A 27,941-nucleotide genomic window follows, 5' to 3' on the forward strand; every position below is an offset into this window, starting at 1 on the left:
AAACTCAAACAACAATCAGGAGATGCAGAAAACATACCCATGGACAGGCATAAAAGTCTTAAATGCTTATCTACAAATGGTCAAAGCTTGGGGAACAAACAGGGTGAACTAGAAGCATTAGTACACAAGGGCAGGTATGACATAGTTGGCATTACAGAAACCTGGTGGGACGAAACCCATGACTGGAATGTACTGATGGATGGATACAAATTGTTGAAAAGAAATAGATCTACAAGAAGAGGAGGGGGAGTTGCACTATATGTAAGAGAACACTACATATTTACAGAAATTCACATGATCAAAGATAAAAGGGTCAATATAAAAGAGGGGGAAAGTGATATTGCCATAGGGGTTTACTACAGGCCACCCAACCAATCAGAAGAAATAGATGAACTTTTTGCCAACTAGTTAACAAAAGTATGTAGGAAGCATACTACAGTAGTAGTGGCAGACTTCAACTATCCAGAGATAGTTGGGAGACAAACTCTGCAGTGAGTGGGAGATCAAACAGATTCTTAATCAACCTAGCCGACAAGTTTATCATCCAAAAGGTGGAGGAGGGAACTAGAAGTAAAGCTATACTGGTTCTAATTCTTACTAATAGAGAAGAAGTGATAGAGGGAGTTGAAGTTGCCGGAACCTTAGATGACAGTGACCACGTCATACTGAAATTCAATATAATGCAAGCACAAGAAATAGAAAATAATCCAACCAGAGTCTTAAACTTCAAAAGAGCTGATTTTAACAAACTCAGAGAGAACCTAGGAAAGTTTCTATGGACGAAAATCCTAAAGGGGAAAATAACTCAAGAAGCATGGGAAACTGAAAAATGTTATCATAAAAGCCAAGTCCAGCACAACACCACTGAAAAAGAAAAACAAGAAAGGCAAGAAGAAACCAGCAGGGCTGCACAAAACTCTCTCTGACAACCTGAAATAAAAAAGGACAAGTACAAAAAATAGAAAGAAAGATATATAATTAAGGCTGATTACCAGCAGACAGCCAGAACATGCAAAGTTGAAGTCAGGAAGGCAAAGGCTCAGAATGAATGAAGACTCGCAACAGAAATCAGACAATAAAAAAAGTTTCTTTCAACATATTAATAACAAGAAAAAATGTCAAGGAAACTGTAGGTCCACTAAAGAGAGAAGATGGCAAGGAAATAACAGGCAACAGAAAAAGTAGAGATGCTTAATTCATTCTTTGCATCAGTTTTCACACAAAAAGAAATTATAGCCCAACATACAAAAAAAAAAAACTATTGCAAAAGACAAACTAGAAACAAAAAATAAAATAAGCAAGAAAATGGTAAGAGAACACCTATCCGACCTTGACAACTATAAATCATTGGGACCCAACAGATTACATCCCAGAGTTCTGAAGGAGTTGGCAGATGTTATCTCAGAACCACTGCACCATATCTTTCAAAAATCCTGGAGCACCAGGGAAGTACCTGATAATTGGAAAAGAGCTGATGTGGTTCCCATCTTCAAGAAAGGGGGGGGGGAATCAGACCCAGGAACATACAGACCAATCCATCTAACATCAATACCTGGGATGAGCCTAGAAAAGATAATAAAAAAACAGATCTGCAAACAACTAGAAGCAAACAAAGTTATAACCAGTAGCCAACACAGGTTTGTCAAAAAGTGATCATGCCAAACCAATCTTATCTCATTATTTGATAAAGTGACTAAATTAATAGACCAATGAAATGCTGTGGACATAGTATACTTTGATTTCAGTAAGGCATTTGACAAAGTAGACCACAACCTGCTGCTTAGTAAGCTAGAAAAAGGTGGGATAGACAACACCACCACCAGATGGATCTGTAGCTGGCTCACAAACCATACTCAGCGAGTAGTCTTCAATGGTACTACATCCACATGGAGAGAAGTAAGCAGAGGGGTACCACAAGGCTCCATCTTAGGCCCAGTACTCTTTAATATCTTCATCAGTGACTTAGATGAGGGAATAGAACTCATCAAATTCGCAGATACACTAAGCTGGCAGGAATAGCCAAAACCCAGAAGACAAGCTCAGGATCCAAAAAGTTCTTGACAAACTTGAACAATGGGTCCTATCCAACAAAATGAATTTTAATATAGAGAAAAGCAATGTTTTTCATTTAGGCAGGAAAAAAATCAAAGTTATAAGTACAGATTAGGAGAGATCTGGCTCAAAAACAGTAATTGTGAAAGGGATCTTGGAGTCCTAGTGGACAATCACTTGACCATGAGCCAACAGTGTGCAGCAGCAGCTGAAAAGCTAATACAGTCCTGCGTTGTATAAACAGAGGCATAGAATCAAGATCACGTGAAGTATTAGTACTGCTTTATAAAACACTAGTAAGACCACACCTGGAATACTGCAACCAATATTACAAAAAAGGTGTTGAGACTTTGGAAAAAGTTCAGAGAAGAGCGCAACTAAAATGATCAGAGACCTGGAGACTAAAACATATGAAGAACGGCTGCAGGACTTTGGTTTGCCTACTCTAAAGAAAAGAAGAAACGGGCGACATGATAGCAGTATTCAAGTTTTTGAGGGGCTGCCACAAAGAAGAGGGCATCAAACTATTCTCCAATGCACCAGAGGGAAAGACAAACAATGGTTGGAAACTGACCAAAGTGTCAGAATCCAATTATATTTCATCTCTAGTTATCAATTATAAAAAATCCCATTTCTGCCATCTGTGGATTCTGCCATACGATGAAGGGAAGGGGGTGAACAAAGGGCTTTATGGCCCTCACTTCCTTCGGTACACTTCAAAGGAACTGGTTGTGTGTATTGCCAAAAGAGCTAACCATAAGAATGGGGCTATTACTTTTCATGTAGTTTTCTTTGAAGTCTCCATCCAGCCGGCAGTAAGAAAAAGGGGGTGGGAATGTAATGCCTGAGACTGTCGCTGGAAGAGGGGGGTGATTGGGTGGGGCTACTGGGCAACCCCTTAAAACCTTGAATGGGAGAGCTTGGACCCTAAGTCCTGTCTAGAACGCCTGCAACCATTTTCTCTTAATAAAGGATTCCTGTTGGAAGAATTATTCCAAGAGTTCTGTCTTCTTAAGATGCAAAGTGGGGTGGGTCCTTACATTAGACAGGACTTGCAAAATTAATCCACCTGGAAGGGAGACCCTTGCCGGGGGATTTTGCAAAAAATTACCATGTCAGACAATGGAGCAAGAAAGGGGGAAAACTCCCTGGAAAGAGAGCCGCTGACCCAATTGGAACCTTGCCGGATGTTGGGATCCGAGAGGTCAGATTCCTCAGGAGAAGAAGTGGTGGAGACACGGGACCACAAGCCTCGCTGGTCAATGGGCGTTGGAAAGAAAAGTGAGTGGGGAAAGGAATCAAGAAAGGTGACCCTGAGACGGGGGCCCAAGCAACCAGAATGGAAGCAGGAGATGGAGAAATCCCTGCACGCAAGTGAAGAGGGAGAAAGCTGGGCACCGTACTCAGACTGGATCCTAGAGAAAGCTATTGACCTGATGAAGAGAACTCTCAGCTCCCTAGGAGAGGAGAATCCTGAGCCCTACGGCCGCCCCAGCTCCTGGAGCCGCAAAGGGAGAGACACCAAGGGGGAAGTGGAACCTGCAGCCCCGGGGACATCTGCTGATCCAGTAGTCCCCACCCCCTACCGAACCACAGATGGCGATCTGGACGGAGGACACTACCACCAACAATGGAGGCACTGATCCATTCCAAGACGTCCACCGTTGGAGGTGAAATTCAAATGGGAGCCAACACGCTTGGGGTTTTTCCTAACCCAAGTCCTCAGCTACATGAAGGAATACGGGTGGGATATCCCCAGCGACAAAGCCTGCATCCGGATCGTGCAATCTGCCCTGGACAGACCGGCTGCAGATTGGGTGGTAAACTTGCACGACTCCAATGCCCCAGAACTCAATGACTTCAACCGTTTCATGTCCTCTCTGAGAAGATGATTTGAAGACCCCCTGGCTGATCGCAAAGCCCGCGACAGGATAAAAATGATGAGGCAAGGCAAACGCCCGGTGGCTGAATATACACAAGAATTCCAGGCCATTGCCAGCAAACTGAAATAGCCAGAAGACATCTTCCTTAGTCATTTCAAAGACGGACTAAATTATGACCTATATGATGCTTGCCTGCCCCGAGGGGACCCAGGAATGGTACATCTTCGTAGAGGAAGCAGAGATCGACATATTGAAGAGACACTGCCGAGGAAAACAATGGATCCGCCCCCCGCCTTAGCTGACACACGAACCAGTGAAACCATTGGCTACAGCCAAGAAGCAAATGGGGTGTTTCAAGTGCAGAAGAGAAGGGCATCGAGCTGTAGAATGCCGCTCCAAAGCCCCCCAGCACAACCCAGACAGATCCCCAATCAGCAAATCCGGAAAGTCTTCAGCTAAGCCAAAAGAAACTGCCATGAAAATGATGGAAATTGCGGAACCCCCCACCTCTGCTCATCAGGAGGAAAGAACTCCAGCCTACACCGCAGGGCATGTGGACACCTCAGATGACAGCTCGGAGGGTAAACCCCTGGTAAGTGGATGCACCGCACCCATCTTCAAGGCAGTCACTATATTAATTCCCCCCATGCTTGAAGCCATGAAGGTGAAAGCCTTAATAGACTCCAGCTGCACCCGCTGCCTCATTAGCCCAACACTAGTGCGGAATCTGGGCATTCCATCGAGGAGACTGGAACAACCAATCTCATTTGGCCAGTTAGATGGATCCATAGCAGGGGGGGTGCCAGCTACCCTAGCCACTTTACCAATACACCTCTCCCTGGGCAAACGTGAGGAGGATATAACGTTTGTGGTGACCCGAGGCATGGAATGCCCAATGATCCTAGGGATGGAATGGTTGAAAAAATGGAACCCCTGGGTAAATTGGAGGACGACAGAAATCAAATTCCCGAAGGGGGACCCTATGGACTTAAAATCCCAAGGGGGGCTACCAAAATCAAGAATAGAAAAAGTAACCATGGGAGAGGAAAAGGGACTAACAGAAATACCAGAGGAATACAGAGACCTTGCTGAAGTTTTCAGTGAGGAGAGGGCGAATGAGCTCCCCCCCCCACCGACCCACAGACTGTACCATTGAATTCAAGCCTGGGGCAAAACTCCCAAAGCCCAGATTATACTCCATGAGCCCAAAGGAGAAGGAGGAAATGAAAAGATTCATTAAAAAAAATGAATGAGAGAGGTTTCATTGAGCCAGCCAAGCCTAAAGTGGCTGCCCCGGTCCTTTTTAGAGAGAAGAAGGATGGCTCTTTACATTTATGCGTGGATTATAGGGCCCTGAATACAATAGTGAAAGCAACCTATACCCTCATGAAAAACATGCTGTCACACCTATTGAAAGGAAAAATTTTTTCTAAACTACACCTAAGGGAAGCTTACTATCGCGTGGGAATTAAGGAAGGGGACGAATAGAAGACTACATTTAACTGCCTCATGGGGTGCTATCAATTCAAAGTCTTGCCATTTGGATTACAAGGGGGCCCTGCAGTCTTTATGCAATTAATCAATGATATTCTAAGGGAGCACCTGTTTAAGGGGGTCCTTGTTTACTTGGACGACATTCTTATCTTCACCGAAACAAAAGAGGAACATGTCAACCTTGTCAGAGTGGTTTTAAAGAAACTGCGAGCCGCCCACCTATATGCCAAACTCTCAAAATGCGAATTCCACCAGGAAAGGATAGACTACCTAGGTTATCGCATATCCCCCCAGGGCATTGAAATGGACCCAGAGAAGGTCAGAGCAGTATTAGATTGGGCACCACCCCGAAAGCAACTACAAAGTTTCCTGGGCTTTGCAAACTTTTACCGCCAATTCATCCCCTCATTTGCCCAGATAGCCTTGCCCCTCACTAACTTACTAAAAATGAAGGGAGCATCCTCAGTAAAACCTAGCCAGCCACTAACATGGACAATGGAGTGCCAAGCAGCGTTTGAGAGACTAAAGAGACTTTTTTCTGCCGAACCAGTACTAAGGCACCCAGACATGGACAAGCCCTTCGTAATACAGGCAGATGCAAGTGATGTGGCAGTGGGGGCTGTTCTATTACAAGAAAACGATGATGGAGTATTGCAACCCTGTGCATATACATCCAAGAAACTCACGGAAACAGAACAGCGCTGGCCCATATGGGAGAAGGAGGCATACGGGATACGTTGGGCATTACTCACATGGCGACAGTTCCTGGAAGGCAACAAAATCCCCTTCCAGGTGTGGACTGATCACAAAAATTTGGAAGCCCTGAAAACGCCCAGGAAACTCAATTCTAAACAAGCCCGCTGGTCCCAGCATTTTCACCAGTTCCAATTTAAGCTCAAACATTTACCAGGGAGAAAGAACTGGTGCATGCCTCAATATAACAGTGCATGAACCACAGACTCTAAACCAATAATGGCAGAGTCACAACTGGCAGCACCAGTAACCACAAGAACCCAAGCCAAATTAAAACTACAACTGGACAGCCAAACTGGAATTGAATTCAGAAAAAGTTTGAAACAGACGAATGGTTCCAGAAAAACAAAAATGTGTGCACAATGAGAGACGGGTTGCCTTGGGTAGGGGAAAAGTTATATATACCAACAACCCAAAGAGTCACTTTCATGCAGCTTTGCCATGACACAAAATCAGCAGGACATTTTGGATGTGTAAAAACTTTACACTTAATTAAATGGCAATTTTGGTGGCCATCCATGAAAAAGGACATAGAAAGTTATATAGCCAGTTGTCCAAAATGTGCCACGGCAAAGAGGTTGCAAGGGAAAGTGCCAGGACTATTGCAAACAGTGGCAAGTCCCTCAGCCCCCTGGAGAGAAATAGCCATGGATTTTATAGTGGAATTGCCAGAAAGCAATGGGAATACTGTTGTCTGGATGGTCACGGACTTGTTTTCCAAACAGGTGCACTTTATCCCTTGCCAAAAGATTCCCACTGCAAAGGCCTTAGGAAAACTTTTCATCCAGCACATTTACAGATTACACGGGGCACCCCAATGCATCATCTCTGATAGGGGAGTTCAATTTACATCTGCATTTTGGAAGGAATTTTTATCCCTCTTAGGGACCACTCAGGGACTGACATCTAGCCATCACCCTCAGACAGATGGACAAACAGAACGTTGTCATTCAGTACTTGAGCAATATTTGAGATGTTTTTTGAATTTCCAACAAAGTGATTGGACGGACTTACTCCCTTTTGCAGAAGTTGCCTACAATAATGCAGTCCACTCCAGCACAGGCTACACTCCTTTTCAAATAGCCACTGGTCAAAGTTTCAACCCCATGCCAGAATTAACCCCAAATAAACCAACGATCTCATCACTGAAAGAATGGATGGAACAATTACAAGAGACCTGGCCAATAGTTAGAAAAGCACTAGATGAAGCTAGGCAGGCATACAAAGCACAAGCCGATAAAAAAAGGGTTGAGCCTACACCATTCATTATAGGAGAAATGGTGTACTTATCTACAAAATACCTAAAGTCCCTACAGCCCTGTAAAAAACTTGGACCAAAATATATAGGACCTTTTCCAATTAAAAGAATCATAAACCCAGTAACAGTAGAATTAGAATTACCCCAAAATCTCAGGCAAATACACCCAATTTTTCACTGCAGCTTGCTGAAAAGAGAGCATCAGTCACCTCTACGGCCAAAAATCCCCCCCACCACCTCCAGTCATGGTGGAGGGCGAACAACACTTCGAAATAAAGGAAATCCTTGACTCTAGGAGATATCATGGAGCGACTCAGTACCCAGTTGCCTGGAAACACCTCCCTCCTTCACAAAACGAGTGGGTCCATAAACGTCATGTCAGAGTCCCGAAGCTATTGAAGAAGTTTCACACAGAATACCCTAACAAGCCTGACTAACTTTTATACCTGTTTTGTTTTCTTTCAGGTGGATCTGTCGTATTTTTGAGGGGCAGGATGTCAGAATCCAATTATATTTCGTCTCTAGTTATCAATTATAAAAAACCCCATTTCTGCCTTCTCTGGATTCTGCCATATGATGAAGGGAAGGGAGTGAACAAAGGGGCTTTATGGCCCTCATTTCCTTCGGTACACTTCAAAGGAACTGGTTGTGTGTATTGCCAAAAGAGCTAACCATAAGAATGGGGCTATTACCTTTCATGTAGTTTTCTTTGAAGTCTCCATCCAGTCAGCAGTAAGAAAAAGGGGGTGGGAATGTAATGCCTGAGACTGTCGCTGGAAGAGGGGGGTGATTGGGTGGGGCTACTGGGGAACCCCTTAAAACGTTGAATGGGAGAGCTTGGACCCCAAGTCCTGTTTAGAACGCCTGCAACCATTTTCTCTTAATAAAGGATGCCTGTTGGAAGAATTATTCCAAGAGTTCTGTCTTCTTAAGATGCAAAGTGGGGTGGGTCCTTACACAAAGAGAGAAGCAACCTGGAGAAACTTCCTAATAGTAAGAACAATTAACCAGTGGAACAGCTTGTCTTCAGAAACTGTGGTTTTTAAGAAGAGACTAGACAGTCACTTGTCTGAAATGTATAGGTTCTCCTGCTTGAGCAGGGGGCTGGACTAGAAGACCTCCAAGGTCCCTTCCAGCTCTAGTCCAGTCTAGTCTAGTCTAGTCTATATTTAACAATAACAGTAATGAGATATTATGATAATGCTTCAATTATTTTCAGTAGTTAATAGGTAGCATTGGTACACATTGATCAAATCATACAATACATAAAATACATATTTTGAATTTAACATACATATATGTATAAGCTCTGATTTTCAGTGTAATTGCCTCATATTTTCATTGTATAAATGTGGAATCACTTATTCTTTTACTTTTATTAGTACTGGAAACTGTAGGAGATTGCAGAAAATGGAGTATAAAAGTCTTCACATAACAACAACTGGAAGAGAACAAAGACAATGCAAATATATTATGAACAAAATGAATTCAATTAATTTAAAAACGCAGACATATATTTATTGTTTAATAAATAATGTTGTAAGGTCCCACCTTAGCTATTCCCTCAAGAAATTCGAACTCTTGAAACAGGCAGCATTTCAAAAGGATCTTTTATTGAGAGATAGTGATTGCAGAGAAGACAGGCAGGGTTTAAAACTCCCATGCAAAAATGTTAGGTTAAACCATTTTTTTTTTTAAAAAAATATTTTTAACCAACAAGACAAAACAGAACAAAGCAAAACATAACACACATACATACGCGCTATATACTCCTCCTTTTTTTACAGCAATTACGTAACAGTAATCTAATATTTACATTTCCCCCTTATTCTTCTTTAGAATATTTGTCCTTATAGCCCCGTTATTTCTTATTTACATTTTTCTTCCTACTTCTTACTAAGAATAATTCATATTATTATTATTATACATTATTATACATATATTTTCACTTTTGACCTTTCCATATTTATTCTCCTCTATTATTTCTAGTCTCCAACCAGTCATACCACTTGTTCCATATTAGATAGTACTCTGTGTCTTCCTTTTCTTTTGTCTCTTTTGTTAATTTGTCCATCTCAGCAGAGTCCAGGGTTTTTCTTATTACTTCTTCCTCTGATGGTATATTCTCATTTTTCCAGCACTGTGCATATGCTATTCTTGCCGCCGTTATTATATGTAAAATTAAGTACCATATTTCTTTACTATATTTTCTATTTAAAATATCCAACAAAAAGATCTTTGGTTTCCAGTCTACAGGTTGGTCTATTATTTCTGTAGACCAGTATGTTTTTTGCAACTGGGCATGTCCACCATAGATGATAATATGTTCCATGTACTTTTTTACATTTCCAGCATGTTGGCAAATTATTCTGGAACATTTTGGCAAGCTCTGCTGGTGGAAGATGCCCATCTGTAAAACATCTTCAACTGGTTTTCCTTGAATGCCGCCAACATAGTCAATTTTATATTTATTTCCCATATTTTTTCCCATTTCTCCAATTCTATATTATATCCGAAATTTTTTGTCCATCTAATCATCGTGTCTTTGACAACCTCGTCTTCCATTTTATATCTCAATAGGTATTTGTATAAATTGCTAATTAATTTTATTTCTGTTCCATGTATAATTTTATCCAATTCTTGCAGCTCTTTTTGGATTTCATATAATTTTTTGTCCTCTGTATATTTAGATTGAATTTGTGTAAATGTCCACCAATCAATCTCTCTGCTAATATCTTGTTCCAATTCTTGTTTTGTTTTCAAATTTCCCTGTTCATTTACTAATTCCTTGTATCTAATTATCTTTATATCCAATAGGTTTGGGTATTTCAGAGCTTCTGTTGGGGATAACCACATTGGAATTCTTATATAATGTTTTTGTTTTATTTTTTCCCAAGTCTGTAGCAATGCATTCCTAACTATGCGTCTTTGAAAATATCTGTGTATTTTAAGTTTTTCGTCCCATAGAAATGCATGCCACCCTGCTTGCAAGTCATGTCCTTCTATTGTTAAAACTCTAGTATTTTTCAAATCCATCCAATCTTTTAGCCAAGTTAAGCTCGATGCTTGGTAGTATATTTCCCACTCTGGTAACGCCAATCCCCCTTTATCTTTCGTATCTTGCAAGAATTTTAATTTAATCCTGGGTTTTTTCCTTTGCCATATAAATTTAGTGATCAATTTATTTAATTCTTGAAAGAATGTTTTCCCTAATTTTATTGGAATAACCTGGAACAGAAATAATATTTTTGGCAATACATTCATTTTGACCTTAGCGGTCCTCCCTAAAAATGAAATTTGCAAATTTTCTCAATTTTCTAAATCTTTTTTTATCTGGTATAGTATTTTATCATAATTGTCCACCTTAATCGAGGAACATTTCGCTGTAAACCAGATCCCTAAATATTTTATTTTCTTGGTTATACTTATCTTTGTTTTATCTTCCAATTCCCTTTCTTGTGCCCTTGTAAGATTTTTTGTTATTAATTTGGATTTATTCTTATTAATCTTAAGTCCGGCTACCTCACCAAATTCTTCTGTTTTTTGAATCAATTTAAAGCCGGTTTCTAATGGATCTTCCAAAATAAATACCAAATCATCAGCAAAGGCCTGGACCTTATATTCTTCCTTTTTAATTTTTAAACCCTTTATTTCTTGGTCCTCTCTGATTTTTGTAACGAGTATTTCTAATGATAAAATAAATAGAAGAGGGTTAAGTGGGCATCCTTGTCTTACTCCTTTGGTTATATCAATTTTTTTCTGTCATTTCCTCATTTATAATTATCCTAGCTGTTTGTTTAGTATATATTTTCTCAACCATCTTTCCAAATTTTGTCCCAAAATCCATATAGTACAATTGTGTTATAATAAAATTCCAATTTAAAGTAAAGTGAAAGTAAAATGGCGTTTTGAAAGTGCTTTTTTTTTCCTTTCCGGAAAGAAAGAACGGACTTAAATGAGCACAGTTTTTTTCTCTTTCAAGTTTCTTTTTTCCTTTTTCTTTTAAAGCGCTTTGGAAGTTCTTTTTTCTTTTTTTTTTTTTTTTTGCACTCTCCCTGGTCCTTTTTTTAATTTTAAGGATTTTAGTATCTTTTTTTTTAAGAAGAAAGAAAGAGAGAATAAGACTTTTAAAAAAATGGCTTCAAAGAGACAACCAGCTTCTATAGTCTCTAAGGTGGTTTCTTCTCCTGTAATTGCAACTGTACAACAACAACTTAAAGTTACACCACCAGTGCTGCAACCTAAGGTTACACCTTCATCTTCTCATCCCTTGCCAGCCTTGTCTGCACAAGATATTAAAGATATAATGGGAAATGCTGTATCTCAAATCAGGGAGGAAATGAAGCAACTTCTTGAACAGAGCAAGTCTGAAAGTAAAGAGGAAATGAAGGACCTTTTTAAACAGAACAAAGATCTTCTTGAACAGAATAAATCTGAAACTAAAGAGGAAATGAAGGAGCTTTTAGTGGAGAATAATATTATTCTGAGGCAAGACATAGTTACAGCTTTATCAGGATTGGCTTCTGTGGTCGTGAAGTTGGACTCCAGAGTGGAAGAAGTTGCAGAGAAAGTAGACCTCCTCGAGTATAAATTTCAAGATATGGAAAAAAAGATGGAAACTTCACAAGAGGATATTCTTATGTCTCAGTATAGGCAAATGGAATATGCTTTGAGAATTAGGGGTCTTAAAGAAGACATGAATCAAGACCTGATGGAGATGGTGATGAATGATCTAGCTGTTGTTCTGAATAGGGATAAAGATGGATTACGTAGAGAAGTGGAAAAAATTTACAGAGTTAATTCTTGGATTGCGAAACAAAAGAATTTGCCAAGAGATGTGGTGATTTACTTCTCAAAGAGGTCTCTGCGTAATGAGATTATACAAGTTTTTTATAATAAGAGGTTCTAGATTGCTGCCCAAGATGTCATCATTCTAAAGGAAATCCCATCTAAAATCTTAAGAAATAGAAAAGACTTTGCTTTTTTAGCTAATGAACTTAAAACAAGATTGATGCCATTCAGATGGAAGATTCCAATGGGCATTGTTTTGAGCCATGCGGGGACATGTTACAGACTTAATATGGTTGCTAAAGCCAAAGAATTTTATAATACGGTCTTGGGAGCAGGCTCATCTCCATCTATGATTCAGAAAGTTCTGGGCGGCAAAGAGGTGGAACAGCAGTCTGAAGGACTAGGTTTGATGGCTGCTGGAAAATCACAGGTGGAATGGCTGCGCCAAACAAAGGTTAAAGAGCAGAGAATGACCCGCGCAACACATAAACGTAAGGAAAAGGAACAACAGAAGAAAGAAGCTAAAGAATCTTCTCATGAGAGTGTTTCAATGCCGGTGGGAGGAGCAAGACCCAAGAGTTCTGCAACACATTCTTCAGTGGCAGATCTTCAGGCAGTTTTCTCCAGGCTCCTGGTCAAGGGAGATGGCAAAGTTCCTGACCTGGAATCTTAACGGCCTCAATTCCCCGCAGAAAAGAAAGAAAATCTTTTATTATCTAAAGCAACATAATAATGATATTATTTGCTTACAGAAAACTCATATCTTACTTAAAGATCAAAAATATTTAGCTAATGCTCGCTTGGGATCTCATTTTGCATCTCCTGCCCCTGGGAAAAAAGGGGGTGAGGTTATTTATGTTAAGCAAAGTCTACCAGCCTGCCTGGTAGAATCAGATCCTCAAGGAAGATATGTTATGATTGAACTTGGTCTATATGGTAAGAAAATACTTATAGTGGGCTTGTACGCACCAAACCAGCAACAGGAACAATTTTATAGATTGTTACATCAGAAAATAACTTCGCTGGACTATAGGTCTGTGATATTTTTTTTTTTAATTGAAAATTTTTATTTTTTAAAACATACAATCATTTATAAAAATACAATAAAATTTTAGAATAGAGAACCCCCCCTTACCCTCCCTCCCACCCCCACCCCCCCTCCCTTCACTTCCCAGAGCAGAATACAGGGTTAGAAAAAAAAAAGAAAATTATAATAATTAAGAAAAAAGAAAAAAAAAGAGAGAAAGAAAAAAAAATATCATAATTAACCTTTAACTCCATAACCTATAAAACAATTCTCTATAATATTTGATATTCATTCATAAAATAAATAAAACTTTTTAATTCCATACTTTTTCTGAATATAATCTATCCACCTTCCCCATACAGTAATATATCTTTCTTGTGTATGATCCTTTAAATAAGCAGAAATTTTTGCCATTTCTGCAAGACTAGATACTTTAAATATCCATTCTTCTAAAGTAGGCAAAGAATCTTTCTTCCAATATAAACCTACTAGTAACCTTGCTGCAGTTAATAAATTCAACATCAAAGTAGTTTCTTTTTCATTTAAGTCAACAAAAATACCAAGTAAAAATAGTTGAGGAGTAAACTTTATCTTTTTTCTAAAAATCTTTTGAATGTTCCACCAAATCATAATCCAAAAAGCCTTTACTTTTTTACAATTCCACCAAATATGAAAGTATGTCGCATCATTATTGCCACATCTCCAACATTTGGGCTGTATGTTGGAATACATACAAGATAATTTTTTAGGATCTAAATGCCATCTATAAAACATTTTATAAAAATTTTCTCTCAAATTTTGAGCTTGTGTAAATTTAACATTTCTTATCCAAATTATCTCCCATAAATCCAATGAGATCGGCTCCTGTATATTCTGAGCCCATTTAATCATACAATCTTTAACCAATTCTGTTTCCGAATCTAACTCTAATAAAACATTATATATTCTTTTTATATGAGCCGGACCTTGGTTTTTAATCTGAATAACCAATTGTCTATCTTCTAGTGATATTCCCTCTTTCTTATCTACAGTCCATCTATCCATTATTTGTAAATATTGAAACCATGACTGTAGAATATTTTGCTGCCTTAATACATCTAGGGATTTCAAATGCCAATTCGAACCAGAACAAATTAACAATTCTTTGTATGAAATTTTATCAAAATTTGTCCCCTTAGAGGTTCCCTCAATTGCATGTCTGGGAATCCCCCAGATAGGTACTTTATAATTTAATCTATAATAATACTTCTTCCAAACATGAAGTAAGGCATTCCTCAAAATATGTGATTTAAAAGTCCGATCAACTTTCTTATTAAAAATTAAATATGCATGCCAACCGTATATTAAATCCCAACCTTCCAAAAAGAGAATATCCATATTTGTTAAGTTAAGCCAATCACTTAACCAAGTTAGGGCGGCTGCATCGTAATATAATTTCAAATTAGGTGCCTTAAGTCCCCCTCTTTCTCTAGCATCCTGTAATATCTTAAATTTAACCCTTGGTTTCTTCCCGGCCCATATAAAATTATTGATACCCTTTTGCCATTCCTCCAAATTTGCCTCTTTTTTAAGAATAGGTATCATCTGAAACAAAAAAAGAAACTTTGGTAGAACATTCATTTTTACAGCTGAAATTCTCCCCAACAATGACAATTGCAATTTTTTCCAATCTCTTAAATCCTTTTGGACTTTTGCCCATAGTGGTTCGTAGTTGTTCTTATACAATTTTCCATTTGAAGCAGTTAGATATACTCCCAAGTATTTAACCTTTTTTACCATCTGAAAACCTGTGGCTTCGATCAAACTTTCCCTTTCTTTAACTGACATATTCTTAGATAATATCTTAGTCTTATAATTATTAACTTTAAAACCAGAAACATTCCCTATAGGTCTGTGATATTAATGGGAGATTGGAATGGTGTTTTAGATACACAAAAGGACAAAAAAGGTTCTTCTACTTTCTTCAAACAGGCTAAATTACCTAAAGCCTTTTTTGATTTGAAAGAGGACTGGGAGTTGAGGGATTATTGGCGTGAACGTAACCAAGAGGAGAGAGATTTTACCTTCTTCTCAGATAGACACCAATCTTTTTCAAGGATTGATTTTTTCTTGATTACAACAGACTTATATAATAGGGTAAAGAATGTAAAAATTTTTCCTAGGTCACTGACGGATCATAGTCCAGTTTGGATGGAATTGGCTGTCGAAAAAGAGGAGAGAAGATCCTGGAGGGTGAATGAGAACTTATTTAAACAAGAAAAAAATGTTCAAAAATTAAAGGAGTGCTTAAAGGATTACTTTGCTTTAAATATGTATAAGGGAACATCAATATCAATGGTATGGGATGCAGGTAAAGCCTTCATGCGTGGGATCTTGATAAAGATGAATAATGTTTATAGACAAAAGCAGATTCAGAAACGTAAAGAATTGGAAGATGAGATTAAACTAAAAGAGAAGCTTTTGATTTTAAATCCTTCAGATGAAAAGGTTAAAGAAGCTATAAAGCTTTTAAGAACACAATTTAATATGTTGATGGCTGATCAAGCCGCAACTAATCTAATGTTTATGAAACAAAATACATTTTGTAATGCTAATATACCAGGGAGATGGTTGGCCTATCAATTAAGAAAGAAACAGAGACAGAGAATTATAGATAAAATAAATTATAACGGTAAATTAGTGTATCAGAAAGAGCTGATCAAGAAATCTATTCTAGATTATTATCAGAAATTATATAAGAGTACGAATGTACAAACTTTAGATATAAATAATTATTTAAGTGAGGCTAACTTTCCTAAACTAACAGAAGATCAGAAACAAGAAATCAATGGTTTAATTACTAATGAGGAAATTGTGACAGTTATTAAGCAATTAAAATTAGGTAAAGCGCCGGGTACGGATGGTTTGACATCCATTTATTATAAAACCTTAGTAGAAGAGATGACTCAACCTTTATGTGAGCTTTTTAATAATATATTACAGGGTTTAGAGATTCCTCCGTCATGGCGCAGTGCTTTTATATCCTTAATTCCAAAAGAGGATCAAGATCTTACCTTACCAAAGAATTATAGGCCTATATCTCTCTTAAATGTGGATTATAAAATTTTTGCAAAAATTTTAGCTAATAGGTTTATGAGGGTTTTGCAGCAGCTTATACATAAGGATCAATCGGGTTTTATAACCAGAAGGTATATGAAAAATAATGCTAGACAAATTATTAACTTATTAGAATATTTAGATAAGAATAACCAAATCTCTGCAGGGCTGATATTTTTAGATGCTGAAAAAGCCTTTGACCAACTGAATTGGCAGTTTATGTTAAGATTAATTGAGGAGATGAATTTTGGAGAAAAAATATCACAAGCTCTAGGTGCTATATACCAAAAACAAACGGCACAACTTATTGTTAATGGGGGTTTGTCAGAGGTTTTTACAATAGAAAAAGGTACAAGACAGGGATGTCCATTGTCACCGTTATTGTTTGTTTTAACATTGGGAATTTTGTTGATTAAAATTCGAGAGTCGCAGGAAATAAAAGGAATAGAAGTTAACAAAAAAGAATACAAGTTAAGAGCTTTTGCAGATGATTTGGTGGTTACTCTGTCTCAACCTACTAGTAGTAACCTAAGTTACTACAACTGATTCATCAATATGTATGTGTTTCGGGTTTTAAAATCAATAATAATAAGACTAAAATATTACCTAAAAACATAACTAACCGGGACAAGCAGATTTTGGTTAATTTAACAGATTTTGAAGTTGTTGATAAGGTAAAATATTTGGGGGTTACTTTATCTGTTTCTAATGTAAAATTGTATAAGAATAATTATGAAAAGTTGTGGATCAGGGTACAGAAAGATTTGAAGAATTGGGATAAGTTACAGCTATCTCTTATGGGTAGAATTGCAGTGATTAAAATGAATGTCCTACCAAAATTTCTTTTTTTGTTTCAAATGCTACCTATTTTAAAGAATGAGCTTAACTTAAATGAATGGCAGAAAGGCATTAATAAATTTATTTGGGCAGGGAAAAAACCAAGGGTAAAGCTTAAAATTATGCAAGATTTTCGTGAGAGGGGTGGACTCAAGGTACCGAATTTGAAATTATATTATGATGCTGTGGTTTAACATTGATTAGTGATTGGGTAAATTTAACAAATGTAGAAATACTCCATCTGGAGGGTTGGGATTTACTTTTTGGATGGCATGCCTACTTAATTTTTAATAAAAAAGTGGATCGAGTTTTTAAATCACATATTATAAGGATCTCTTTACTTCGGGTTTGGAGGAAGTATTATAAGAGTGATTTTAAAATACCTTTATGGGCTATACCTTGGCATGCGATAGAGGGGATAAGGAGAGGAGTTAAAATGGATAGGGTTTCTTATACACAATTACTTAGATGGGATGGTCAAAATTGGCAGTTAAAATCTTTGGAAGATTTAGTACATGAAAATATTACCTATTCATGGTTTCAATATAGACAAATAGTGGACAGATGGAAGATGGATTGTAATATGGGCTGGCTTAGAGAAGATGAAAATCTTTTTAAACAAGTAAAGGATCAAAGACAAACTCACATTAAGAGGATTTACGGGGTTCTAGTGGAATTGGATTCAGAATCTGAATTAATCAAAGATTGTATGATTAAATGGGCACAAAATTTTGGTGAACCAATCCCACTGGATACCTGGGAAATTATCTGGGTGAGGAATGTTAAATTTACACAAGCCCAGAACTTAAGGGAGAATTTTTATAAAATGTTTTATAGATGGCACCTTGATCCACAAAAAATGTCTCTTATGTACCCTGATTTACAGCCTAAATGTTGGAGATGTGGCTGTTTGGACGCCACCTATTATCATATTTGGTGGTCGTGTAAAAATATAAAAGCTTTTTGGATTAAGATATGGTGGAATATTCAAAGAATTTTTAGAAGGAGGGTAAAATTTACTCCGCAATTATTTTTGTTAGGTATTGTTACTGATTGTGATGCTAAGGAGGTTATATTGATGTTAAATTTGATTACAGCCGCAAGGCTGTTAGTAGGGCAATATTGGAAGAAGGAATCTTTGCCTACCTTGCAAGAGTGGTTTTTTAAAGTTTCCTATCTGGCAGAAATGGCAAAGATTTCGGCTTTTTTAAAGGAGCAATCGCAAGAGAAATTTTTTGCTGTATGGGAAAAATGGATAAATTTTATACAACATAAATTGGATATAAAAAATATCATTTAGCTTTTTTATAACTTGTATATAATTTTTGATATTTTATAGATTGTTTTCTCTTTTTTCCTTTTTTTTCTTTTTCCTATTTCTTTTCTTCTTTCTTTCTTTCTTCTTTTTTTCCTTTTTAAGTATTTTTTCTTTTTAATGTTTATGTCATATATATTTTATTATTAACTATTTTATAAGTTGTTAAAATTTGTTCAGGTTTCTTAAAATTTTAATTAAGCCTATATTCAGCTCTGGGAAGCTCGGGGGGGGGATGGAGGGGGTGGTTTGGGAGGGGTTGGGTGAGGGTTGTTTTGGTTTTTTTTGTTTGTTATTGTTCTTTTTTTGTTATTTGTAAAAACTTTTAAAAATTCTCAATTAAAAAAATTCCAATTTAAATTATCAAATGCCTTCTGGGCATCAAGAAAAACCAGTGTAGCTTGTCTTTCAGGATGAACTTCATAAAATTCTAAAGTATTCAGTATTATCCTCATGTTATTTTTTATTTGTCATCCTGGTAAAAATCCATTTTGATCTGGGTGAACATAGTTATTCAAAAATTTTTTTATCCTTTCTGCTATTATTGTTGTAAATGTCTTATAATCTGTATTCAGTAAAGAAATTGGTCTATAAATTTGAATTTGTTGTAGGTCAGAGTCTTCCTTAGGAATGAGGGTGATGATTGCTTCAGTCCAAGTTGTCGGTATCTTCGCCTCTTCCAACACCTCATTGTAAATCTCCAACATTATCCATTGTAGTGACTCTTGTGTATTTTTATAAAACTTGACCGGAATTCCATCTAGGCCTGGTGATTTGTTATTTTTTTGTTTTTTCAATGCTGTTTCTAATTCTATTGCAGTTATTGGTCTATTCAACATTTCCTTTTGTTCTTCAGTAATTTTACCCATTTTTGCTGCCTCTATATATTGTTTAACTTTATCATCTGGTATATCTTCCTGATGGTATAGCTTTGAAAAGAAATTTTGTATTATTTTCTTTTTTTCTTCCTGTCTATATTGTACTGTTCCAAATTCTATAGATCGTGGGGGGAAAAATATGGAAATCATTGTAATGAGATAAGTTAAGATTGAGATAAGAGTGATGTTATTGTATAGATTTTTTATTAGTAACTAATTGTGAATATGAACTGTGATGTTTGTCAAATCTGATTTACCATGTTCAATGTTTTTAATCTTTTTTTCTTCTTTTGTTATTCAATAAAATTTATATATATATTTAGGTTGCTAACAAAGAATAAAGAGAGAACTGGTATAGCTATTTCGAGTTCCTTTAACTCTCTTCAGCCAGACTTACTCTTCTCAGATTTGAACCTGGGCTATCTGCATGTGAGGCAGTTGTTATAACCTCTAAGCCACAGGCTCTCTCTCACTTTGTCAGCTGTATCAGGAGAGAGACAGGGGGAGGAGATTTTACCTTGAATGTGCACCCTGTCAGCCCAAATATGGGAGAAAGAAATCTTCTTTCTTTTCTTTTGCCTGTATCAGTTCAATCCAGAGCCATCCACAAGCAGCAGTCGCCAACTGCGACATCATTTTACATTTTTAGGTTGCTAACAAAGAATAAAGAGAGAACTGGTATAGCTATTTCGAGTTCCTTTAACTCTCTTCAGCCAGACTTACTCTTCTGAGATTCGAACCTGGGCTGTCTGCATGTTAGGCAGCAGTATTAACCTCTAGGCCACAGGCTCTATCTCACTTTTGCCAGCTGTGTTAGGGAGGGAAGAAACAGGGGAGGAGTTATCTAGAATGCTGTATGTTACACCCTGTTGACCCAAATATGGGAGAGAGAAATCTTTTGCCTTGTATCAGCTCAAACTAGAGCCATCCACAGGCAGCAGTCACAACTGTGACATCATATACATTTCTAAAATTTGGATTGCTAGCAAAGAATTAAGGGAGAACTGGAATAACTATTTCAAACTCTTTAGTTCTTTTCAACCAGACATACCCTTCTGAGAGTTCAAAATAGCTATTCCAGTTCTCCCTTAATTCTTTGCTAGCAATCCAAATTTTAGAAATGTATATGATGTCACAGTTGTGACTGCTGCCTATGGATGGCTCTAGTTTGAGCTGATACAAGGCAAAAGATTTCTCTCTCCCATATTTGGGTCAACAGGGTGTAACATACAGCATTCTAGATAACTCCTCCCCTGTTTCTTCCCTCCCTAACACAGCTGGCAAAAGTGAGATAGAGCCTGTGGCCTAGAGGTTAATACTGCTGCCTAACATGCAGACAGCCCAGGTTCAAATCTCAGAAGGGTATGTCTAGTTGAAAAGAACTAAAGACTTCGAAATAATTATTCCAGTTCTCCCTTAATTCTTTGCTAGCAATCCAAATTTTAGAAATATATATATATATATATATATATATATGTATATGTATATGTATATGTATATGTATATGTATATGTATGTATGTATATATGTATGTATATTGTACTGTTCCACTTTCATCTTGTAGTTGGTGTATTGTTCTTTTGCCTTTTTCTTTTTTTAATTTATAAGCCAACCATCAACCAGTTTTATTCGCATTTTCAAAGTAATTTTGTTTTGCCATCCTGATTTTCTGTGCCATTTCTTTTTGTGTTGTCAGATTAATCTTGTGTTTTATAATATTCCATTTTTCTTTTATCTTTTTATTTTGTGGGTCCTTCTGTAGATCACCTTCTATTTTTTTTAATTCTTCTTGTAATTTTCCTTGTTGAAGTCTCCTATCTTTGTTTTTCTTAGAGTTGTATGCAATTGTCAATCCCTGAATGTAAGCTTTTGTGTTGATGTCTCTTCCTTTTTATTTACCTGAAAAAATAATGTCAATTCCTTTTCTAGCATCTGTATATATTATCTTTACACAGTCATTGATTCTTTGGCCATCTTTTTCTCTGTTTCTGGCCTTTCCATTTTATTATTATTGGGTTGTGATCCGCCCAATCATTAAGCCCTATTTCAATTTCCTCTATCCCTTTTTGTACATCTGTTGTTGCCCAGGCCATATCGATCCTAGACCAAGACTGATGTGGATACAAATAGAACGTATATTGTTTGTCTGATCTGTGTGTCTCTCTCCATATATCCTGAAGATTGAGTTCTGTTACCATGTCAAAGAATGATTTTGGTAATATATTTTTCTTCTTTTTGTTCTTTTTACTTCTCTTATAATCTTTCTTAACATCAACTATTGCATTTAGATCCCCAATCATACAAATATTTTCGTAATCCAGATCCATTAGTTTCTTATGTACCTTTTTAAAAAATACTTGTTGGTTATTATTTGGTGCATATACTGCCATTAATAAAATTTGTTTTTGCTCTAATTCTATTTCCAACATTAAAATTCTCCCCTCTTCATCCGAATATATTGATTTTGATTTTATTTTTTCTTTGACATATATAGCAATTCCCCCTTTTTTGTTTTGTGTTAATGTTGTGTATAGTGTTCCTAATTTTACATTCTCTAGTAATTTTCTATAATCCTTTTTTATATGAACTTCCTGGAGACATATCATATTTGCATCCAATTTCCTTAATTTGTTAAACGTTTGTGCTCTTTTTCTTGGTATATTTAATCCATTAATGTTTACAGAGAAGAGCTTAATTGCGTCTCCCATTTTTTACTTGATCTATTTTCTTTATGCTTCTTGTCTCTATTACTCTTCCTTTTGCTCCTTCTCTTTCTAACCTTTCTCTTTCTTGTATCTTTTGTATTTCTCTCTCTCGTTCGACTTCCTCTAATACTTCTTCATCCTGACTCCGACTCTTCCCTACTTTCTAGTTCTTCTCCCTGTGTAAAGTAACATTCATAAAAGTCCTACGCTTTCTCAAGTGTATCTATCTTATATTTTTTTTCCTGCCAAGTTAGAAATATGCCTTCAGGTATTAACCATCGAAATATAACTTTATATTTAATTAATTGGGTTGTTAGAAATTGGTATTCTCGTCTCTGATTTCGTATACTACGTGGTATTTGTTTTAATACAATTATTTCTTTACCCTTATATATGATTGGTTCATCTCTTGTTTTTTTATATATTTCATCCCTTATTGATCTTCTAGTAAACCTTATATGGACCTCTCTTGCCAATCTATGCTTTCGTGCATAATTTGTATATACTCTATATATTTCGTCTATGTCTCTTCTTACTTCCTGTTTTTCCTTGTCTAATATCTCCGCCAACATCTCCGCCATCTTCTCTCCCAGATCTTCTTCCTTTTCCTCCACAATATTTTGGAATCTTAGAAAGAATGAAGCTTTATTCATTTCCAAAAAAGCAATCGATTCAGTCAACTCCTTATTTACCTGCTCAGATTTTTGTACCATCTTCTATTTTGCTATCAACATGCTCCATTTTTGTTTCAACTTTTTGGATTCTTTGTTCATTTTCCATCATTGTTTGTTGTATATTGCCTATCTTATCATTCATGTTTTTAATTTCATCTCTCATTTTTCCAATATCATTATTAATTTCTTTGTGATATGTTTTCATTTCTTCATGATTGTTTGCTATTACCTCTTGGGTCATCATCATTGTTTCCTGAATCGTTTGTAGAGTTATCTGCATTCTCTGTGGGTTCACTGCCAATTCTGCTTTTTCTTTTTCTTTCCCCAACATGGTCGCTATCATTCTTTGACCTGTAGGAGAGGCCATTATAGATGTGGGATTTATAACTGTTTTTTTGCCGACTTTAGTTGTTGTTGCAGTACTTGTCATTTTTATTATTTGAATAATATTTCTCCACTTTTGCATATACCAATTTATGGCAAGTTATTTTTGTTGATCAAGTTATTTTTCAATCTATATAGTCTAAGCTTAAATATGCAAATATATATATAATATAGATAGTAAAGAAATATATATATATTATTTCTAATTATGTATCAATATATATGACTATAATACCTTTATAGAACATTATTCTTAGGATTAACGTTGAAAAATAAAATTACAAGTAGAGTTGTACCTTTCCTTATCCCACTATTATCTAGTACAATTTATAATACTCTAAACACCTCTTATATATATTTCTATAGCCCTACACACAATGCATATACATATACTAGTCTCTAAGTATTATCACCACTCTTAATTTCATTCACTATCACTCTTATTTGAATAATCACCTGTCTATATTTCTTTACAATACTATAATTACTTTCTCACTTCTATTTAGTTCAATTACACAATTATGCTTATTTCTATTTCGTTAATACAATTCATTTACTTCATTACTTTTAATACATTGCCTGATGCCCCTTTTCTACTTGTAGCTTAGTCACTGCTTGTATATGAATGCTACAATATTGTATCCAATATTTCCAAAATGTCCACTCGTCACTTTACCCAGATATATGTCAGTTAAAGTCCAAATTTCAATGCAGTTTGTTCTTCAAAAGTAGGTTCTACTAAGTAGTATTAAATTTCTCGATTGTCTCACTTCACCTTTTAATCCTTATGTTAATTTTTCAAAGTCCTTCTTAATCACCCTTTATTGCCTCCAACCGTCCTTTCTCCAGTCCTTTCTCTGGTTTCAGTCTCTACTTCTTGCAGTTCTTAAATTCCAGTCTCTCACATTTTATAAACTTTACTGTGGGCTCTCTGCTTCTTCACGCTGCTCTCATTCTGCTCTATTGCTCCCTTCTCCGCTCTATTTCAATTCAGTTGCCGCTGTGTCTTCCTCCTTATAGCTTTGCTTTTTTTTGCGTCTTCTCTAGCCAAATGTTCTCACCTCCTTCAGGGATTTTCCTCATCTCCATTACGAAACTGTCAGTTCTACTTTTCACTCCCTCTCAGACCGTCGCCATCGTTCCAGGCCAGCCTTAAAGACCAGCTTCTTCTTCGCCAATTTTAAAAGAGCTGCTCCTTTCTGCTTGGGTGTTTGCTTTCCACCTGGCTTCTCTGAAGCTTCCTCTTTAATTTACCAATCTCTCCGGGATCAGCAAAGCCCTTGCTGGGCTCTTAGCGAAGATTTTTGGGGATTTAGAAATAGAGCTCTGTTTCTTCACCCGCTCCATGATGATGTCACAGCCGGAAGTCCTAGGTTAAACCATTATTTAGACAGTTTGATGAGTTGCTCTTCTATTCCTTCATCTAAGTCATGTATGAAGATATTGAAGAGTACTGGGCCTAAGATGGAACCCTGTGGTACCCCACTGTTTACTTCCCTCCATGTAGATGTAGTACCATTAAGTCAGTCAGTTATATATCCATCTGGTGGTGATGCTGTCTATCCCACATTTTTCTAGTTCACCAAGAAGTAGGTTGTGGTCTACTTTGTGGTATGTTTTGCTAAGTATACTTTTTGTTTTTGGATGTATTTTTATTATTTTTCCAGTATCTTCCCAGGTATTGATGCTAGGCTGATTGGTCTGTTATTTCCTGGGTATGGTTTTTCCCCCCCACTTTTTTGAAGATGGGAACCACATCAATTCTTTTCTAATCCTCTGGTAGTAGTCCCCCTTAAAAAGCTGGCTTTTCCCCAAGTATTAGAGAAACATGTTTTTCATGATTTATCTGAATGATTGTAGTTAACTTCAGCTGTATTCTTGGGGGGGGGGGTTGCTTACCTGTTTTTAATCCAACATTAGCCACCCAGAGTCTCAATATGTGAATTGAGCAACTACGTATATATGTGGCTTAAATAAATAAAATTCAGACTTTTTTTTCCTTCTCCCTGTTCCAAGTGACAGCTAGAATGCATACTAGAATGATAATATTGTTCCTAATATTTGAAACATCCTAGTGACCAATATAGTTGAAGATGGCAGTGTACTACAATGCTAGAGAGGTTGTAAAAATATAAAACCTTGGAAATCATCATATTCCTTATTTCATAAATCTGATAAGCTAATAGTAGTAATACAAAGTATGTGGTCCTCAGGCAAGGCAGGTGATTTCATTGCAGCATATGACTGGAATCTGTCAAAGCCACTGAATGATGTTGTTCACAAACAAATTACATAATTACATCTTTCACACCATTACGCTTGATACCTTACTAAAGCATCACAGAGTTAGGCTTTAAAATCCAGCATGTTCACAAGCAGTGTGAATTCAGAGAAATAAAAGTCAAGTGTATATTTAAAAAGAAGTTATTCCACAAAATTGTTCCCGAAATGTCTCAACAATGCATTGAGTTTAAAGGAAATCATGACCATTTATTGATCATTACATATCATTAATCATAACAGAATAAATATTTTGCTTCTGTTTAATTTGATTCTTTTGTTTCTTAATCTTCAGTGTCTTGTATTTGAAGATGCTCCCAATGGAGTGAAGGCATCACTGAAGGCTGGTATGCAAGTGATCATGATTCCAGATGAAAACTTGAACAAACACCTTACAAAAGAAGCAACCCTAGTACTGAGGTCCATGAGTGATTTCAAGCCAGAACTGTTTGGTCTACCACCATTTGTTTAAACACCGTTGTTGTTTTTTAATCTTTTAAATTTAGTATTTTAAAAAAGATCATAGTTTTTTTCTTTATACTATTGTTTCATTATTTACACTTCAGCTTAATTCAGAATTAAAATATTTTGCCATAAATGTATTTGAAACCTAAGAGGTTTTTAGATTATGTACTCATTCAAAAAGAAATGCTCTTTTTTCATAAGGTTTGAAAAAACAAGCCAACTAGTAGCTCTCCTGAATTTTCTCATTACTTCTTCCATCATTTTTATTTTCAGAAAAATTCTGTAAAGAACGCTTTCTCTGGGTTGTTTTTGTTGTTGTTGTTGTTGTTAGAAATCACCAGAACTAGTCATACAGAACTATATTTATATTAAAGTCACTTTGAGTGGACTTTAATACAAGATTTTGCCACCAGTGATAAAATGATCATTGAATATATGTGCAAGATTCTTTGACAATCTAAATGGAGTGCTTTACTGTATTTTCCCAAAAATAAGACCCAGTGTTATATTTTTTTGCCTCCAAAAGAGGCAGTAGGTCTTACTTTTGGGGGATATCTTCATTTTTTCGCGACAGCCGCCTCGCAGCGGCGGCACCAACAGTCCCATCCAGCAGGAGCCCACATGGGCAGTGATCCATTTCTGTGGCCGCTCATGGCAGGAGGTTGTGTAGCCCACTGCACCGTACCACCACTATGAGGCAAGGCAGGTGGAGGAGGGGGTGGAACTACCTCAAGTGCTCCATAGGCACTCAAATACTTTTCGCCCAAAGGGAGACTGGAAGCTCCGTCTGTTTGCAAATGGAAAGATTGGAAACAGAGGGATTTGCTTCGTTTCCAACACTCCATTTGCAAGCAGACAAAGCTTCTAGTCTCCGATTCGCAATTTGCTCAGTTTTCAAATGCCCGATAGGTTCCCAAACACTTTTTGCCTGGATGGAGAAATGTCAGAGACTAAAAGCTTCGTCTGCTTGCAAATAGGGCGGTTGGAAACTGAGGGATTCACTCCATTTCCAACCGCCCCATTTGCAAGCAGATGAAGGTTCCAGTATCCCTCTGGGCGAAAAGCGTGCAGCATGTCTGATTGCCTGCCTCCCCCCCACCACCTTTGCCTCTGCTCTGGACTTACCTGTCCTGCTTCAAGGTGCCAGTGGGCTGCAGGTGCTGTCAGACACCATCGCCCCCCCTTGTGCTCACTGCCACTTATGCTGGCCACGCCCACCCCAGTCTTATTTTTGGGGTCGGGCTTATATTAAGCCCACCCCCAAAAATCAGGTTAGGGCTTATTTTCGGGTTGGATCTTATTTTCGGGGAAACACAGTAGGTCTATTTTCAACATCTTTTATGTTACACATTTTTGTAGTTGTCTGTGTTTAGCTGAATACATAGTTGAAAATATTGCAAATATTAATTTGTTGTATAATCTGGATTCATACATCATGCTAAAAAGGCAGGCAACCTATTATCTCAGAGCCACCTATGACTCCCAAGCTCTTCATTATAATTCTCAGAAAGTTTTTTGTGGCCACAAGTGTCACCTTGAATTGTACACAAAGTAATAATGCCACAATTATCAAAAATAATGGTTTAATGTTTTACTATCTATTTGGTGAGCTATGTGTAAGAAAGCTATAATGTATGGGATGGTGTATGTTCTAAAATAGGCATAACAGAGTTAAGGAAAAATACATAACCCTCCTGTAAATTTATTGTCCTAACATTGGATAAATCTGGCACTGTTCAAATGAAATTTTGGAAAAGTTTCCAATTGTATGCTAAGTCATAAATCACAACTTACATAAATCACAACAGATTCTGGAGCACTGGTGAACTACCAGAGGACTGGAAAAGAGCTGATATAGTTCCCATCTTCAAAAAAGGAAAAAATAAATAAATCCAGGAAACCGCAGACCTATCAGCCTGACCTCAATACCTGGGAAGATTCTGGAAAAGAAAACATAATTAAGCAATGAATCAACAAACACCTAGAGGCAAACAAAGTCATAATCAAAAGCCAACATGGGTTTGTCAAAAACAGATCATGTCAGACAAA

General features: G+C 36.8%; 1 protein-coding gene across 1 annotated transcript in view; it reads left to right on the plus strand.

The window, feature by feature from the left end:
- The window catches only part of LOC120299967 (pseudouridine 5'-phosphatase), a 179,337-nt gene extending 151,686 nt beyond the window's left edge, over positions 1-27,651 (plus strand). Inside the window, exon 4 of the mRNA XM_039325357.1 lies at positions 25,723-27,651. Coding sequence (XP_039181291.1) covers positions 25,723-25,899 — 177 coding nt within the window. The 3' untranslated portion in view covers positions 25,900-27,651. The remainder of the gene's footprint in view (positions 1-25,722) is intronic.
- The last annotated feature ends 290 nt before the right edge of the window (positions 27,652-27,941 follow it).

The sequence above is a fragment of the Crotalus tigris genome, unplaced genomic scaffold (genome assembly GCF_016545835.1).
Source record: "Crotalus tigris isolate CLP2741 ecotype Arizona unplaced genomic scaffold, ASM1654583v1 scf7180000024329.380248, whole genome shotgun sequence".
Taxonomy (NCBI): domain Eukaryota; kingdom Metazoa; phylum Chordata; class Lepidosauria; order Squamata; family Viperidae; genus Crotalus; species Crotalus tigris.